The sequence below is a fragment of the Girardinichthys multiradiatus genome, chromosome 20 (genome assembly GCF_021462225.1).
Source record: "Girardinichthys multiradiatus isolate DD_20200921_A chromosome 20, DD_fGirMul_XY1, whole genome shotgun sequence".
NCBI classification, from domain to species: Eukaryota; Metazoa; Chordata; class Actinopteri; order Cyprinodontiformes; family Goodeidae; genus Girardinichthys; species Girardinichthys multiradiatus.
In genome coordinates this window covers 37,383,206-37,401,339 of record NC_061812.1, presented here as the reverse complement: position 1 = coordinate 37,401,339, position 18,134 = coordinate 37,383,206, and the positions used below count along the sequence as shown (strand labels likewise).

At 40.5% G+C, this 18,134-nt stretch overlaps 1 protein-coding gene across 1 annotated transcript; it reads right to left on the bottom strand.

Annotated features, from left to right (window-relative positions):
- Positions 1-3,092: 3,092 nt before the first annotated feature.
- slc2a9l1 (solute carrier family 2 member 9, like 1) lies at positions 3,093-17,640 on the bottom strand. The gene is made up of 11 exons (XM_047348372.1): positions 17,550-17,640; positions 17,298-17,458; positions 14,981-15,105; positions 14,709-14,838; positions 14,461-14,609; positions 14,181-14,368; positions 13,369-13,479; positions 11,875-11,976; positions 6,447-6,519; positions 4,895-5,022; positions 3,093-4,798 (listed from the first exon to the last, which is right to left on the bottom strand). Exons 2-11 carry the CDS (start codon positions 17,384-17,386, stop codon positions 4,613-4,615), a joined length of 1,281 nt encoding a protein of 426 aa, XP_047204328.1. The 5' UTR covers positions 17,387-17,458; positions 17,550-17,640; the 3' UTR covers positions 3,093-4,612.
- Between the last annotated feature and the right edge of the window lie 494 nt (positions 17,641-18,134).

Below are 18,134 nucleotides of genomic sequence, written 5' to 3'. Positions count from 1 at the left end.
CAATGTGCCTTTTCTCAGATTTTCATCAGCCCCACTGTCTCTTTAGCAGAGATGATGGATGGACTAATTAGTTGTCCAGCTAATCATCATTATACCAAAGTGTTAGACAAATGCCTTTTACAAGAGTCTCTAATATCTATAAATGTTGACACACTATAAGCAAAAACTGACAGTTACAGTTCATTGCAGAAGTATTTATAATTTTAGGCTTTTTCACATTTGTCACATTATAATCACTAAAGTGATGCATATTTGTGAAGCAGAAGAAAAACGATACATGGTTTACAGACATTGCTTTACCAAATATAAATCTGATAAGTGCGGCATATGCTTGTACTCATCCGCACCGGGTCAATATTTCTTAAAACTACCTTTGGCATCAGTAAAAGCTACAGGTGTTTTGGGGTATTTTTCTCTCGATGGAGTGTCTGTGAACAGCAGGATTGCCACAATTCTTCAATTAGATTTAAGTCTGAACCTTCATTAGGCTTTTCTAACACATAAATATACTTTGATCTATACTATTCTGGTGTTGCTCTGGCAGTATGTTTTATGTTGACAGCATGAAGGCAAACCTCCGCCCCTCTCTCAAGTCTCCCGCTGCCTCTAACAGGTTCTCTAACCTGTATTTATCTTCATCCAATTCACCATCAACTCTGGACCAACTTCTCAGTCCCTGCTGAAGAAAAGCCTCCTCACAGCATGGTGCTCCCACCACCATGTTTCATGGTGTGTTCAAGGTGATAGGCTGTGATAGTTTCCCTCTAAGCTTTTTGCATGTTGGCCAAAAAATGTGATTAAGGTAATATGTGTCGAGAACACCTTCTTCCAGATGCTTGCTGTGTCCTCTTCTCGGCTCTTTGCAGACGTTAAACTGAGCTTCTCGTGTCTTTCTTTCAATAATGGGAACTTTGTGTTTGTCGACCCCATAAAATCCCTCATTAAAGTTTGTGGCAACATGTGAAAAAAGTGAATGGGTGTGAGAGCAAGTATAAAGCACAGCGTATGATGGGAAATTTCTCTAAACTAATCTTCAAATTAAGACAAAACAGATTGAAAAATGAGGTGACAGTTTTAAGCCAATCGGCTGCTGGCTTCTATTTGCAAGGATCTCCTGGTTTGTTCATGCTCTAAGGCCATCTTAGTGAAAGTCCAAGTATAAACTGGTTTCAGTGAGATTAGTTTAAATTGTTCTGCATTTGAATAAAGAAATAGCAGCCCTTAAATGTGTCATTGACAATTTTTTAGACATTTATGGGCTAAAATTCCCACACCAAAAATGACAATTTGTAACGTTTTCATTGTTTCTATGAAGGAGTTTGGGAAATCAAAAATTAAGGAAGCTAATAGAGAAAAACAAGACCGATGTTCAGTCATGATCTCTATCAAAAAATCATACAGAACCCATTAAGTATATTGTAAGTTGCTCCTGTTTCTTGTCTTCTCAAATGAAACTGTCTAGTCTTGCCACAGATTATGATGTGGATTTAGGTATGGATTTTGACTGGGTATTTCTAATACATGAATATGCTTTGATTTAAAAACAATTCCATTGTAGCTCTGACTATATGTTTAGAGTCCTCCTGCTGGAAGATAAACCTCTGACCCAGTTTCAAGTACTTTGCTGGTTTTCTTCCAGGTATTTGTGTTTTTCAATTCCTCCAACCAGATGTGAGCATTGTTTAGTATGAGAAAAAGCATTACAGCTGCCCGATGCTACCACCACCATGTTTAAGTGAGGGGAGAGTGTGTTAAGGATGATGTGCAGCATTGGTTTCCACCACTCACTGCATTTTGCAATAAGGCTTAGGCCAAAGAGTTCAAATTTGGCCTCATCTGACCAGAGCACTATCTTCCACATGTATACCCTACATGGCTTGTGTGATACTAAAGATGGAACCTCTTGTGGTTTTCTTCAATGGCTTTCCTCTTCCATAAAGGCCAGAGTTGTGGAGTCACGATTAATAGTTGTACTGTCTACAGATTCTCCTACCTGAGCTGTGAATCGCTGCAGCTCCTTCAGAGTTACCACTGGGATCACAACTGCTTCGCTGGTTAATGCCCAGCCTGTCAGTTAGGTGGATGGTCACATCACTTTGATTGAGCAGTGCTTAGTGAGATGTTTAAAGTTAAGGATATTGTTTTATCACTTACACGTGTTAGACACTTCTCTATAAATTTGTCTCTGACATGTTTGCTACTATCCGTGGTCTTTATGATGCTGGTTGTTCACCAGTACATATGCAGGCCACACTTGTCAGATTTGCATTTGTAAAAAAAAAAGTGACAATAATGTTTTGCTTCCCCTGAATACATTTTGAAAGCACTGTATGGTGTTATTCTCAAGTAATCTAATTAGGAAGGTATGTGTTTTTTTATTAATTATGACCACATTTCATGTGGACAGTGAACAACTCTGTGAAATACTCGAGCTTACTGAAATCATCCTTCACACTGAAGCCAGTTCTTGGTTTCAGAATGACCTGCTAAATTCCCCTGACATCTGCTCCTCTTTCTCTTCAACTCAAATCATCTTCAGACGCAGGGAGCATTCCAATCAGGAGTCCTTTTGTTGCAGCATGTGTGCTAAGTGACATCGTGTCATTTGAATATGAAATTTACATGCTCAGACAGAGGAGTGCACACGTGTAAGCTCATTTATTGGACAAATCAGCACAGAGATGCCTTTGTATTAAGCAGAGAATCCTTTAATCTCCTCCACTCTGTTTGCTCCACTCTGATTCTCAAAGTTGTCAGTGAGCTTTTGTGCATACAGGCAGAATAAAATAACTTTGGCTTTACTTTTCACTGAAGGAGGATTATCAAAAATAGAAAGTTGCTTTCTGAACTCTGCTACATCATATGTATGAAAACAACATTAAGAACAACACAAAATATATGTGTAAAACATATCTAATGTTCAATTAAAATCTTAAATTAAGAAATATTTGAACTTGCATTTATTTTCCTAACTGAGGCAACAGGCTAGAGAGTGAAAACATTTTGCTGACATCCTTATTGTTAGTAACGATTTAGATTTTTATCATAAAATCAGAAAACCCGATTGATGAAAACAGTTTTCAGTTGCATTGCTGTGCAAGTTTGGACACCCTGATGGATCTCAACAAGAGGGTAACAGCGCCATCTACCTTTAAATGACTGCACTGCCATTTTGTAAACCTAAGGGGCTGACTGATATTCAGACACCCTTTGAATGCAAGTTAGTAGCTGTGGAAAATGGCGAAACAACAGATAAAAGACAAATGGACAAAGACAACTGTAGAATTCATATTCAGTTTACTGTGAATGAGGGAGCAACTCACGCAAATGACATTCTTAGACTTACTCTATGAACATGACTTAAAATATGAAATTCAATTCATCCAGGCCCCCAAACACTGCAGGAATACATTTTCTTCATAGTTTATAAAAAAAAAAAAATCTGAAAGGTGTGATGTGCATTCTGTTTAACATAGCTGTACCGAAACTGAGAGAAGCAGTCAGGACGCTCATGACAACTCTGGAGGAGCTGCAAAGAGCTACAGTGCAGGAGCGGCAATCCATGACATAGTAAGAGAGTAATTGTTGTTAGGAAATTGACCACAATCCATGTAGGGAACATGTGGAAGAAAATGTTCTGTTCACATGAAACCAGAGTTAGAACACTCTGTGAGGTAGCAAACTAACACTGCACAACACCATTCCCACAATGAGACACAATGTACGTTATCCAGCAGGACATAGAGCTAATGCAACAATGCCATGGTTTAGATCGTATCATTTTTGTGTTAAAATCAACCAGTCAAAGTCCAGACCTAAATCCACATGAGAGTATGTGTTGTTCGCAGAAAATCTACATCCAGTCTGACTGAGCGTGTCCACAGAGAAAATGGGCAAAGATTTACAACCGGCATGTGCAAACCTGGCAGAGACATTTTGACTCAAGGTGGTTGAATGCAAATATATGCAGAAAATGCTACAAATATGAAATTGCACCATGAGCATTACATGCCAAGAAGAAGATATGGAAGAAAATGTGACCACCACCAAATTGGCCCTTAACCCCTGAGTTTCATCACATCACTGTGAAAAAGAAAAAAAACTGATAAAAAAAGTCATGTTATGTTGTAGTGAGTTTTTTCTGGGACAGTGCCCATTAATTTCATTCCTTGCAGGTGTCTGGCTAACACTGTGCAGAGTCCAAAGGCAACAGTGGATGATTTATTATCAGAAAAGTAGAGGCAGCAGAGTCCTGACCTTTCAGTGACAAACATATTGAAGACACAGATGCAGCTGTACCAGCTCAGCAAGCTGCACTGATCTGAAGGTCATTGATTAGAATATTATTTATTAGAATAATTACCATTAAACACATCTGTATCAGCATCAGATGTACAAGAATGGAGTTGCATTCAACAATCCATGAAAATATAACGATCTGACACAGAAAATGGATGAACATTTTTCTCCTTTCCAGAGTTGGAAAAGCAGGATGTAGTGCAAATTAATTCCTAAATACATCCTTCAAATCCTTCTTTAATGCTCCCAGAACAAAGCTCTGTGTAAGGTGTATTTTTTCTGTCATTGAAAGTGTCTCTCATGATCCCCTGGCTTACAACTTGGTCTCCACTTTCTCTTCCTCCAAGAAGGATTTCCCACAGACCGTAATGGCTTTAAACTCCTCTGAAATGTCCACCAGAGTCTTTCCTTTGGTCTCAGGCAGAAGGAAGAAAGTATAAAGGCTACCCATCAAGCACACACCAGCAAACAGCATAAAGCAGTACGAGCTGAGACCGTCCTGTGGGAGAACACGGACAGCACAGCATTTTGGTTAGATTCATGCTGAGCTTGTGACACTCATGTTGGTTTGTTTTTTTTGTGTTAATGTACACACAATAATGAATGGGAAGATTAGGCCCAGCACTGCGATCATGAACCAACGCTGCAGCCCCATGAGAACGAAAGCTGCAACACGATCAGACTGAATGAAGAGCTCGTTGCTGAGTGTTGCTGCAGCTGCCCCTGGAAGAGGAGACGAAACACAAATAGTGTTCACATCTTTTGTCAAGTTACAACAACAAACTTCAAGATATTTTATTGAGATTTTATTAGATAACCAGCACAAAGTAGTAAACAATTGCCACAAGAAAGGAAAATTATACATATATTTTTTCATTAAATCTAACAAGTGCTTATATTTTTATTCCGCCCCTGTCCTCCTGTACCCCCTAACTGAAATTCAGTGCAACCAATAACCTTTCAAAGTTTTCCAAAAGTGAATAGAGTCCACCTGTGTGTAGTTTAATCTCAGTATAAATCCAGCTGTTCTGTGAAATCCTCCAATGTTTGTTAGAGAACATTAGTGGACAAACAGCACCATGAAGACCAAAGAACCTTTCAGACAGACCAGGGAGAACACTGTGGAAAACTTTAAAGCAGTACTAGGTTTTGAACATTTTACAAAGCCCGGATCAATCCATCATCTGAAAATGGTGGTATCTGTAGCACAATTGCAACCCTACCAAGACATGGCCATCCACCTAAGAGACCCATGGTAACTCTTGAGGAGCTGTGGAGGTCCACGGTTCACGTGGAACAGTCTAAAAATAGCATTCATATACTTTTTGGCCTTTATGACCCACATTAGGAAAAAAGTGCTCTAGTCAGCTGGGACAAATTCTTAACCTTTTGACCAACATGTGTGGCGAAACACTAATTCTGCGCATCACCCTAAACACACAGTCCCCAAAGTGGAACATGGTGGTGGCACCATCATGATGTGATGAGGCTGTTCTTAAGCAGTGATAGGAAACATAAGAGTTGATGGGAAGATAGATGGCGCCTAGGACAGAGCAATGCTAGAAGTAATCTAGCTGGAGGCTGCAAAAGATTTTAAACTGGAGTGGAGGTTGACTTTCCCTAAAGGACAGTAAACAAACAGCCAGAGCTAAAATTGAATGGTTAAAATTACAACATCTTTGTGTCCGAAGTCGGATTGAGGATCTGTGGTAGGACGTGAAAATTAATGTTCACCGATGCTTTCCATCCAATCTGACTGATCTTGGGCTGTTTCTCTGAGAAGAATGGGCAAGATTTTCAGTCTCTACATGTGCAAAGCTGGTAGACACATACCTCAAGAAACGAGAAGATTCTGCAAAGCACTGACTCATGGGGGCTTAATACAAGTGCACATTGGAGTTTTCACATGTTTATTTGTTGTCATTTTTGACAACAATGCATTATTTTCCTTCCATTTAATAAAAAAACATAACCTTGTGTTGGTCTATCACATAAGGTCCAACTGAATACATACATCAAAGATTGTGGCTGTAACCGGACAAACAGTGAAACGTTAAAGGTGTATGAATATGTTTTGAGGCACTGTAGAATATACAGCTTTTCCTCAAATTAACTAAGAGCTAAATGTGTAGCTGTAAACCTCATACCAGGTCCTCCACAAAACGAGACGATGATGAGGAAGATTAGAGAAGCAGTAACATAGGGAACCCATCTTAAATCCTGCAGAAATAACAATTATTATGACACTCATAACAAGTTACTTACTTTTTATACTATTTTATATTTGCTTCAGAAAAAAGGGAGAAACAACGAGATAGTGATTAGCAGGTTTATTAATGAAAATTATCTATTTGGTGCTTGGACCCTGGAGGAGGACATGTAGTCTGAGGATGACGTGAGCTAGATAGGCCATTTTAGGATTAGGATTAGGTACGTCTTCCCCCCCAGGAATCCGATCCTGGTGGTGGAGTGGCCTGAAGAAGTTGTAAGGAATATGGGAGCCAAATGGTGGAATAGGGGAGGAGGAGGGTCAAAGCTCAGCAACGAGCAGCGTTTTCCATGATGAATGTCTTGAAATATAATGTCTTGGGAGATGATTGGACGAGGGGAAGAGTGGGCCCGTCTCTGATTGGAGCGTTATGGAGGAATAACCAGGCGGAGCGGAGGCGGTGAAGGTAAGTCTTCCATGTTGAATTTTCATTAAAAACTCCATTTCAAAAAGTAAAATAACAATTGGTATTTTATGTGGGCTTAATATCTTTTAGATATTCTCTGTATTCGGTGACCTTCACCCACTGTTTTGACTGACTGTTGGATGTTCTGGCAGTTGACCGATTCAACGTCTTTTTGTCAAGTCAAGTCAAGTTTATTGATATAGCGCTTTTCAGCAACAAGGCCCTCAAAGCGCTGTACATAAGGAAAAACATTATAATGATACAGAAAATCAAGCACAGAAAAACAAATCAAATGACATTAATAATCCTTGGTAAGAGCTGGTTCTATTCCAATCTTTCTAATAGAGGTAATTAGCTCATCAAGTTCTCTTTGGTAAGGAATTCATCCTGTGCAAGAAGAAGAAATGATCATATTAATCCTTGAGGTCGCTGGTATGAGGCAGCTGTGGTCCCATCATTCAAATAATAACATCATGGGCACTCACTAAAGTCTAAGTAGAATAGTTTAGTCACTGGTATAAAACATTTTTAGTCCAAACTTTTTAAATACTAATAATGTTTGTCTTTCACTGGTATGAAATAGTTGTAATACAATCCTTCTAAGAAATCTAAAAATCTCTGGTCATTGGTGTAAAAACAGCTTTAGTCAAATTTTCATATACTATTAATATTTGGCTTTTGTTGGTAATCCTTCTGAGAAATCTGAAAATCTATGAAAAGTAATGAAATCACACATTTAGGAAAGTAAGATAGGAGGAAAAAAATCATATTAAGTAGTACAAAAAACCTCAGCAGGGGTAAGCAACACACACATAAGTAAAGATTTACCAAGGGTACGGTGGAATCTTGAGGGTGCGAGTATATAAGTCTAAGTGTGTTTGCAAGAATTAGACTGTCAACACTGATAGAAGCGCCATTGTCCTTGAGAAGAGTGGTGGAACTTTTATCAATCGGCCGCATAGTCCTATCAGCACACAGCTGGTAGGGGAGTGCTGGGGAAGAGCATCGTGTTTATATAACATCCAGGAGATATTTTGTTGATAGCCAATTAGCAGAAGTTGCCAAGGCCACATTGGGGCGCCAGATTTGGAAAACAATACATGTAGTGGTTCAGGTAGTTGTGAATTTCCAACTACCTTAAGAGTTTTACTAGTACAGAGGTTGGACAATGAAACTGAAACACTTGTCATTTTAGTGTGGGAGGTTTCATGGCAGGGAGGGGAGTTCCTGCCTCAAGTGGAGGAGTTGAAGTATCTCGGGGTCTTGTTCACGAGTGAGGGAAGAATGGAGCGGGAGATTGACAGACGGATCGGTGCAGCTGCCACAGTAATGGGGGCGCTGTGCCGGTCCATTGTGGTGAAGAGAGAGCTTAGCCGAAAAGCAAAGCTCTCAATTTACTGGTCGGTCTACGTTCCTACCCTCACCTATGGCCATGAACTTTGGGTCATGACCGAAAGAACGAGATCACGGATACAAGCGGCTGAAATGAGCTTCCTCCGTAGGGTGGCCGGGCACTCCCTTAGAGATAGGGTGAGGAGCTCGGCCATCCGGGAGGAGCTCGGAGTAGAGCCGCTGCTCCTCCACATTGAGAGGAGCCAGTTGAGGTGGCTCGGGCATCTATACCGGATGGCTCCTGGACGCCTTACTCGGGAGGTGTTCCAGGCACGTCCCACCAGGAGGAGGCCCAGGGGACGGCCCAGGACACGCTGGAGGGACTATGTCTCTCGGCTGGCCTGGGAACGCCTTGGGCTCCCCCTGGAGGAGCTGGAGGAGGTGTCTGGAGAGAGGGACGTCTGGGCGTCTCTGCTGAGTCTGCTGCCCCCGCGACCCGGTCCTGGATAAGCGGAAGAAGTCTTTGTGATGTATTAAGAGCCATGGTATCCAGGGTAATGTCAGCATACCACCAAGAAGGACGAACCACATCCAACAGGATTAATTGTGGACACAAGAGGAAGCTGTCTGAAAGGGATGTTCGGGTTCTAACCCGGATTGTATCCAAAAAACATAAAACCACGGCTTCCCAAATCACGGCAGAATTAAATGTGCACCTCAACTCTCCTGTTTCCACCAGAACTGTCCGTCGGGAGCTCCACAGGGTCAATATACACGGCCGGGCTGCTATAGCCAAACCTTTGGTCACTCATGCCAATGCCAAATGTCGGTTTCAATGGTGCAAGGAGCGCAAATCTTGGGCTGTGGACAATGTGAAACATGTATTGTTCTCTGATAAGTCCACCTTTACTGTTTTCCCCACATCCGGGAGAGTTACGGTGTGGAGATGCCCCAAAGAAGCGTACCACCCAGACTGTTGCATGCCCAGAGTGAAGCATGGGAGTGGATCAGTGATGGTTTGGGCTGCCATATCATGGCATTCCCTTGACCCAATACTTGTGCTAGATGGGCACGTCACTGCCAAGGACTACCGAACCATTCTTGAGGACCATGTGCATCCAATGGTTCAAACATTGTATCCTGAAGGTGGTGCTGTGTATCAGGATGACAATGCACCGATACACACAGCAAGACTGGTGAAAGATTGGTTTGATGAACATGAAAGTGAAATTGAACATCTCCCATGGCCTGCACAGTCACCAGATCTAAATATTATTGAGCCACTTTGGGGTGTTTTGGAGGAGCGAATCAGGAAATGTTTTCCTCCACCAGTATCACGTAGTGACCTGGCCACTATCCTGCAAGAAGAATGGCTTAAAATCCCTCTGACCACTGTGCAGGACTTGTATATGTCATTCCCAAGACGAATTGACGCTGTATTGGCCACAAAAGGAGGCCCTACACCATACTAATAAACTATTGTGGTCTAAAACCCGGTGTTTCAGTTTCCAACCCCTGTATGTCTCAATTGCAAATCCAAATAGCCAAATTTCAGGTACTTTCTGCAGATCTAGAGCGTACAACTTCTCCAAGATTATATCCTTTAACCTCTGAGTCTAACCGCTGCCAGGCTGCGATTCTGCTCTCTTAACATTTCAGTCTGAGTGTTGATCGCTCTACAGACTCCATCAAACATCACAGGCAGCTTTGGAATGCTTTGAACAGCCGCCCACGTTTTGCGAATCACTCGATAAGCCAGGTAACCACCAACTCCAAAAAGCAGAAATTCTGTTATCAAAAGTCCAAATATGTACACATTTTCTATGTCCTCGACCGACATCGTAGTCAGGCACACAATCTTCCACTGCTGCCAAGAATCCATTGTGTATCCAGAGAAGAATGTCCCGTCTGGACAAGAGGGTCTCCTTTACCCTGTCTTCCTGATGAAAAAATATGATCAATTACGTTGAGAGACCAGCTGACCAAATCCATAATTTAAAAGTTTGGAGGATATGCAAAGCGAGGCTCTGAGAAAAATACAGACAAAAGCAGAAGCAGGGATCAGCAGGGAGGGAGAGAGAAAACGCGTGTGTCTTAGTGGTGCAACCACTTGTGTCGCCTGGTGAGGCTGGGGAAGCACGTCTCTGACTCCCTGACCATCAGCACCGGTTCCCCCCAAGGCTGTGTTCTCTCTCCTCTGCTCTTCTCCCTGTACACCAACAGCTGCACCTCCAGTCACCAGTCTGTCAAGCTTCTGAAGTTTACGGACGACACCACCCTGATCGGACTCATCTCGGATGGTGATGAGTCTGCGTACAGATGGGAGGTGGACCATCTGTTGGACTGGTGCAGCCAGAACAACCTTGAGCTCAACGCTCTAAAGACAGTGGAGATGGTTGTGAACTTCAGGCAGAACCCAGCCCCACCTGCCCCCATCACCCTCTGTGACTCCACAATTGACACTGTGGAATCTTTCCGCTTCCTGGGAACCATCATCTCCCAGGATCTCAAGTGGGAGCCAAACATCAGCTCCCTCATCAAGAAAGCCCAGCAGAGGATGTTCTTCCTGCGGCAGCTGAAGAAATTCAACCTGCCAAAGACTATGATGGTGCACTTCTACACAGCCATCATTGAGTCCATCCTCACCTCCTCCATCACCATCTGGTACGCCGCTGCTACAGCCAAGGATAAGGGCAGGCTGCAGCGTGTCATTCGGTCTGCTGAGAAGGTGATTGGCTGCAGTCTACTGTCGCTCCAGGAACTGTACACCTCCAGGACCCTGAAGCGGGCAGGGAAGATTCTGGCTGATCCCTCCCACCCCGGTCACAGACTCTTTGAGACTCTCCCCTCTGGCAGGAGGCTGCGGTCCATCCGGACCAAAACCTCACGCCACAAGAACAGTTTTTTCCCATCTGCCACCAGCCTGGTTAACAAAGCCCGGAAACCACCCTGACACTGTCCCTTTCCCCCACACCCCCCCTTTTTTTGCTGACAGGACACTTGTAACTTGTAACTCTATGTGTTACATTAACGCTCAGCTTGGACTCCTGCTTTACTTGCACTGCTTTACTTGCACAATGATCACCTGCACTGTTGTATTGCTCTTGCATCTTATACTGCTCTATATTTACTCTCACTCACTTAAAACTGTGCACATATATTTATATTATATTGTAGATATGTTTATACTGTTTAATTTGTACTGTATTGCATCGACTACGCCAAAACAAATTCCTTGTATGTCCAAAAACGTACTTGGCAATAAAGCTTTTCTGATTCTGATTCTGATTCTGATTCTGATTCTGATTCTGGTTCCCATTCAAGATTTGCCTCCTCACAAATCAGTATTATGCATACTCCACTATGCCTTGCCTGTATACTGAATTATGTCCAATTTGGAACTTTCCTTTGGGTTGCCAAACAGGTGCAACAAGTGAGTGAAGAGAACATTCAAGTGTAATGTTGAGGATTTCTTTTGCATCAATCAGCTGATTTAGTTAAACCGAACTTTCAGCTCTTTCTGTAATAGTTTTATGTTATCCTTCTCATTCCTACTTGGGGTGTTTACCTTCAGGTTGAGCATGATTGTTACCATGATCCAGATAAAAGACATGACAGTATACCCTCCCCAGAGCAAAGGTCTCCTCCCAATGTGCTCAATCAGAAGACTCTGTTGGAAAAACATGTAAAGAAAATATGGGCTTGAATCTGGAGGAGTTTAACATTACTAACACATTTTAAAAATGCTTATGTTTGCATATAACTGAATAGGGTTCATATACGTTTTTTTCTAATAGAAAAATCCAGACTTTTTCCAGACTCAGCTTTTCAGAGTTCCTATTAGAATAATTTTAAAGTTTTAAAATGATAACTTTAGCAGATATGTGTACCGAGGGTTTGTATCTATTACCAGAAAAAACAAAAACTGGAAGGAAGGAAGGACGGACGGAAGGAAGGAAGGAAGAAATGGAGGTAGGACATCAGGAATAAAGGATGGGTTTAAGGAAGGAAGGAAGGAAGGATGGGTGTAAGGAAGGAAGGAAGAAATTGAGGTAGGACACCAGGAATAAAGGATGGGTTTAAGGAAGTAATAAAAAGGCACAAGGAAGAATTACAGTAGGACACAAGGGATGGAGGTAGGACACAAGAGTGAAAATAAATGAGGGAGGTATCCAAGCCAGAAAATAAATAAGGACACAAGGAAAGGACTGAAAGAATGGAAGAATGGACACAAGGGAGGAAGGAAGAACAGATGGAAAGAAAACTGGAGAACACCAGGACACAAGAAAGGAATAGAGGTAGGAAACAAAGAAGGATGGATGGATAGAAGGAAGGAAGGAAGGAAAGAAGGAAAGAATGAAAGGGCACCAGGAAGAACCGAATGAATGGAGATCAGACCCAACAAAGGAAAGATAAGTAACAAAAGTAAGGAAGAACACAACAAAGGAAATAAGGAAGGACAAGAGGAAGGAAGGACATAAGAGCTAAACGAAATAAGGGCACAAGGAAAGAACAACTGAAAGATGGAAGGACACAAGGAAATAAAGACATAAGACACAGGGAAGGTAGGGAGAATAATAAAAGCAAATTAGGCAGGACCATTGAAAGGAAAGATCGAAGGGAAAATCACAAGGAAGGAAATAAGGGAGGAAATACAAGGGACAGAATGCTATAAAACAAGGGAGGACCCAAAAAAGTATAAGGAAAAGACAGACACAATATTTAGACAATAGAATAGGGAATCAAATCTGGAAATACAAATATTTTTCCATACTCTAATTTTCTTTTTCCCACACTTATCCATGCCTTTAAAATACTGAACTCGAATTCTATACTTTCCCAGACTGAGTTGGAACTATGTCTCTAACAGAGAGACAGAGCTGCTGCTCCAACCAATAATACTGTTATTATTACTAATTATTAATAACTGCATTTTCCACAATGTTTGCCTTGCTTTTTGAAATCACAGACAGAACTGAGCAGTCTCTGTCTATTGCTTTGTCTGAATCACCAAAGGGGAACAAAGTCCGCTTAACGAAGGCAGATAGAGGGATTTGCTCACACAGGAGATGGAGGTGAGGATTTCAGTTATTCCAAGACCAACAGTGATGTAGCGGATCTTGTCTTTCTGAACACCAGCCTTCAGGAAGATGTCAAAGGAGAAGGTGCTGATCTGGGAAGGAGGAAAGTACAGTAAAATATAAGGGTGCCACAATGAAGTCCCTTTTGTAACAATCCTGTTAAGATTATTATGAACTGTGTCTTGCAAAAGAATTCATATTGAAGGAAAATTATACATGGTTTTCAAAGTTGTTTTTTTTTTTCAAATAATAATCTGTAGTGTACATTTGTTTTCTGCCCCCGTTTTAGAAACACCTTTTACTGCAGTTGTAGCTGCAAGCTGCCTGTTTTCCTTCAGGATTCCTTGTGTTAAGCTCCATTGAGCTTACCTATCTCTGGTGAAGAAGAGCATCAGCACCAGCATGATACCGCCACCACCATGGGGATGCTGAGTTAATTATAATACATTCTGTGTAAGCCAAAATGTTTAATGTTTAAATCATCTGACCAGATAACATTCTTTAACATGTTTTGGTGTATTCCCGATATGGTCGGGTGCAAACTGACTCCTTCTGGTTTTCCTTAAATACTGGCTTCCTTTTTGGTTTAAGACAAGATTTGTGGCGCGTAACACTAAATGTTGTCATTTAAATAAATTCTCCCACCTGAGCTATGAATCTCTGCAGCACTTCCAGAGTTAACACGGACCTCCTGGCTGCTTCTCTGATTAAGGCATAATTTATACCTCCCAGTCAGCTGGGAAGTATCCAAGAGGTATGAATACTTTTGCAAGGTACTGTATTTATTTCTCACCGCAGACATGCCTGACATCTGGTTGCAACTGTAAATGATGAACACAGTGATTAGCTGCCATCGGACAGTCCAGTCCTTCAGCAGCTGCAGAGGGCTCTTTGGTGGAGATGCTTCAAGAGCCGTGTGCTCAATCAACATTTCTTCCATTTCCTGTTTATAGTCACCTTTGCCCCACAAATTCTGGAGGACTAGAGCAAAAAAAAAAAAAAAAAAACATAAAGAAGAAAATCAAAAGGAAAATAAATACATTGTTCCTGTTTGGTTATATTAGAAAAGGTACCTCTTTTGCATGCTTTGTCATCTCTTTTCTCTATGAATAAATATCTTGGAGCTTCCGGGAGAAAAGGCAGCGCCAAAACCTGAACCACTGAAAAACACGCAGGGAGACAGAGGACAATGTTCCAAAGGTCCTGACTGCCGAGTATCTCGCTGAAAAACAAAATGTTGGGGTGCAGCTTAGCCTCGTTCTTAAGTTAATCATTATTTTAGTAGATAAAGAGGCTATTGCAATTGATAGTAGATGCATACCTTAATCCAAAAAACTGTCCAGAAAGTTTACCGAGTGATAAAAAAGTGGATGAAGTTAAAGTCACTTGGCCTCTTATCTTCCTGGGTGAAATCTCCCCCAGATACATTAAATGGAGGCTCAGTCCTAAACCTGCAGCATACATTACCATAAGTAACAGCAATAATTACACCAAAATGCATATTACACCCCCTTCACATGAGTGTCAAATGATTCAGAATGACCCACAGTAAAGTAGGAGAAATAAAAGCAAAGACTGTGCAGACTTGCTCACCGGCTGAGTATCCATATAGCATTCTTGACACAATAATCATTTCAAAGGATTTAGCCTCCTTGCTTGTCAGCATTATCACTGCTCCAATAACAGAAATCAAGCTGTTGCACATCGTTGCTCGTTTTCTGGGGAAGGGACACATTTTACTTCAGGACATTTTAGGCTACATATCTGATAGAGAAGCTCATTAATCAGTTAGATTTTCATGGTGGAAAAGTCCACTAGAATATGGTGTACCATATGCCTCATATATGTCATCTTCCTTGGTGCTACCCACAAAGCCATGTGTTTTTTTTTTTGTCGACATGTCTTTGTCATATACTGTAGAACAAAGGTCATTTTCAGGATACAGCACTGTGCCCCTACATAGTTCTTCCAGTTTTACTATTTTTTCCTCATATTTTTTTTAGATTAAGCAAGTTTTTTTATTTAATTTCAAACAATGATTTAATTTATTAAAGAAACAAAGTTAACCAAACTAACCCTATTTAAAAGCAATTGCCCGTTTGTTAATTGTGAATCACCAGTGATTTCCCACATATTAGGAAAGATGACTGCGATTTCACAAGCCTCTCCCAGGCCGGATCACAACCAGACCTTAAGTGTCAAGAAATTACTTACAGACAACATGTATGACAACACGAAGTAGGCGAAAAGATCTCAAAACGTAGATTGTGATGCAATTTAAAGAAATTCAAGAAAGAACAAGAAACAAAATGACTGATATTATCAGAATTGAAAGGGTTACAAAGCCACTTCTATGGCATTGGGACATCGGTGAACCACAGTGTGAGCCATTATCCACAAATTAAGCAATGGTGAACTTTTTCAGAGGTGTCTGGCCTACAAAATTACACCAAGAGTGCATTCACAACTCTCCCAGGAAGTCACAAAAACCCAGAAAAAAAAGCTAAAATCAATTGCCTCAGTTAAGGTCAGTGTTCATGATTCAACAATAAGAAAGAGACGGGGCAAAATACAACCCATAGTTGAGTTTCAGGACAAAAACAATGCTGACCAAAAGTGCTGTCTTAATTTTGCCAAAAGAACAGGATGATCCTCAAAACCTTTAGGTAAATATTCTGTGGATTGGAGAGACGTAAGTGAAACTTTTTAGAAGGTGTGCATCCAGTTACATTTGCTATAAAATTAACACAAAAACAAACATGATAGTGTGAGCGTCTGGGGCTGCTTTGTTGCTTCGGGTACTGGATGGCTTGTTATAATTGATGGAAACATAAATTCAGCTATCTACCAGAAAGTTCCAAAGGAAAATGTCAGGCCATCATTTTGCATTTAACTGTGTTGCTTAGAAACTGTGATTGCTTTTTTATGGTATATAAATCTTTTGCTCATTAACTTTCATCAAGCATTTTCTGTCAGGCTGTGGGAGTACAATTTAGCCAGTCTTTGTTTTGTACTTAGCTTTATAAATGCAAACTAAGTTTTCTGTTTCCTTTCCCCCTTCTTCTGCTTTTGCCACAACAACTTGGAAATGTTTGCAGGATTCCAGGAGCATGCAAGACAGGATAAAAGGTCTTAATAGGGAGGCAGAGCCACCTTGGGCATTTCTTAATTTCAGAACAGAAGAATAATGTGAGACAGTTGGTTTTTAGCTAGGTCCCCATTAGACAAGTATAATATATAATATTGCTGACTTTTTGTTCACATGGTTACCACTACAAAATCTCAAATAGGAGCAATCTCTGTTTATGTGTGTTGCTTTCCCATGCTCCTTGTTTTTACCTAAATGTGGATTTCATTTCTTCATTTCTTCTCCTTTTCATAGATTTTTAGATTTACCAGTGAAAGGAAAATAATACTAGTTTCTTAAAAATTTGAACAAAAGCTGTTTTTACACCAGTGACTCAGCTTCTTTAGTCAGAACTCAGTGATTGCTTAGTTAAATTTCAATGGATGCAAATGACTGTTATTATTGGACTACAACTGCATTATTCCAGCGAATCCAAGGATTATTCTCTCTTAGCACAAGATGCTTTCCCCTACATAGAGGACTTAATGATATAATTACCTCTTTAGAAAGATTGGTTTAGAATCAGCTCTTACCAGTAAAACCCAAAGGATTATTAATGTTATATGTATCATTGTAATGTTGGCCAGAGATTTTTAGATTTCTCAGAAGGATTCATAGATTTTTAGATTTCTTAGAAGGATTGTAGTATCATTTGATTTGTTTTTCTGTGTCTGTATCTGTGTTTATTTTCTTTGTGATTGTATTGTAATTGTATGTACAGCGCTTTGAGTGTCTCGTTACTGAAAAGCGCTATATAAATAAACCTGTAAGCTGCATACACACCTTCCCAGTCTTTGCGAGAAGAATTTGACACTGACAGCCCCAAAGAGTCCCCCAACAGCATATATGGAGACAATAAGGGACCAGATCATGGTGACCTTCTGTGGAGATGGGGGCTCATTGTATCGGTCATACCAGCTGCTGTTGATGAAGCGCTGAATATACTGCGAGGAGATTAATAAACGATATCTTGACAAAACAAATAACCCAAAAATAAGAAACATAAAACTGAGAAACTGAGCTTTTTTTTCTCACTGGTGAAGGAGAACTAAGTCCAGTGATATGGTAACCAGCCTGAAAGCTTCCTCCAATGCCCAAAACGACGATGAGGAGCAGAGCATTGCCTTGTGTCTGAAGTGTGGAATAAAATGACTTATATAACAGATTAAAATGTGTTTTTTGCAAAACATTAAAATACCAACTAGTATTTTCATTTGATTATTTCATTATTTACTATGTTCTGTATTTCTGTGTGTTCTAGTCAAAGGCATGTAAAGGACATTTTATATAAATACTGAAAACAAAGAGGGATGCTTATAGTAAAATACTCATGTAATTGTAAATTCATTATTTGCCATTTAATCCTAAATTCCATTTTGCTCAGATGGAGAGAAATTCAAACAACATAACCTTGTAAATTATGTATATCATTAAGACAACACAAGCTTTAGATCAGGCAATTAAGATACATTTGATTAACTTAAACTGCACATATCAGCCTGTCTTAGAGTAAAAACAAAAACCTATAAAATCTTGAAAAGTATGAAGTAAAATCCAGCTTGCGTCCCCGTTGATGTTAAAAGCAGAAAGTACCTTTAAAAACACACCTGTCTGGAAAAG

What these genes read in the sequence shown, in the direction of transcription:
- slc2a9l1 (XM_047348372.1), bottom strand. Translation starts at nt 17,386, where the DNA reads ATGATCTGGTCCCTTATTGTCTCCATATATGCTGTTGGGGGACTCTTT. An exon ending in TCCTCACCTCCATCTCCTGT is followed by an intron (nt 11,977 to 13,368) that starts GTGAGCAAATCC and finishes TTTTTCCAACAG; the next exon opens with AGTCTTCTGATTGAGCACAT. An exon ending in CTCGTTTTGTGGAGGACCTG is followed by an intron (nt 5,023 to 6,446) that starts GTATGAGGTTTA and finishes CTCCTCTTCCAG; the next exon opens with GGGCAGCTGCAGCAACACTC.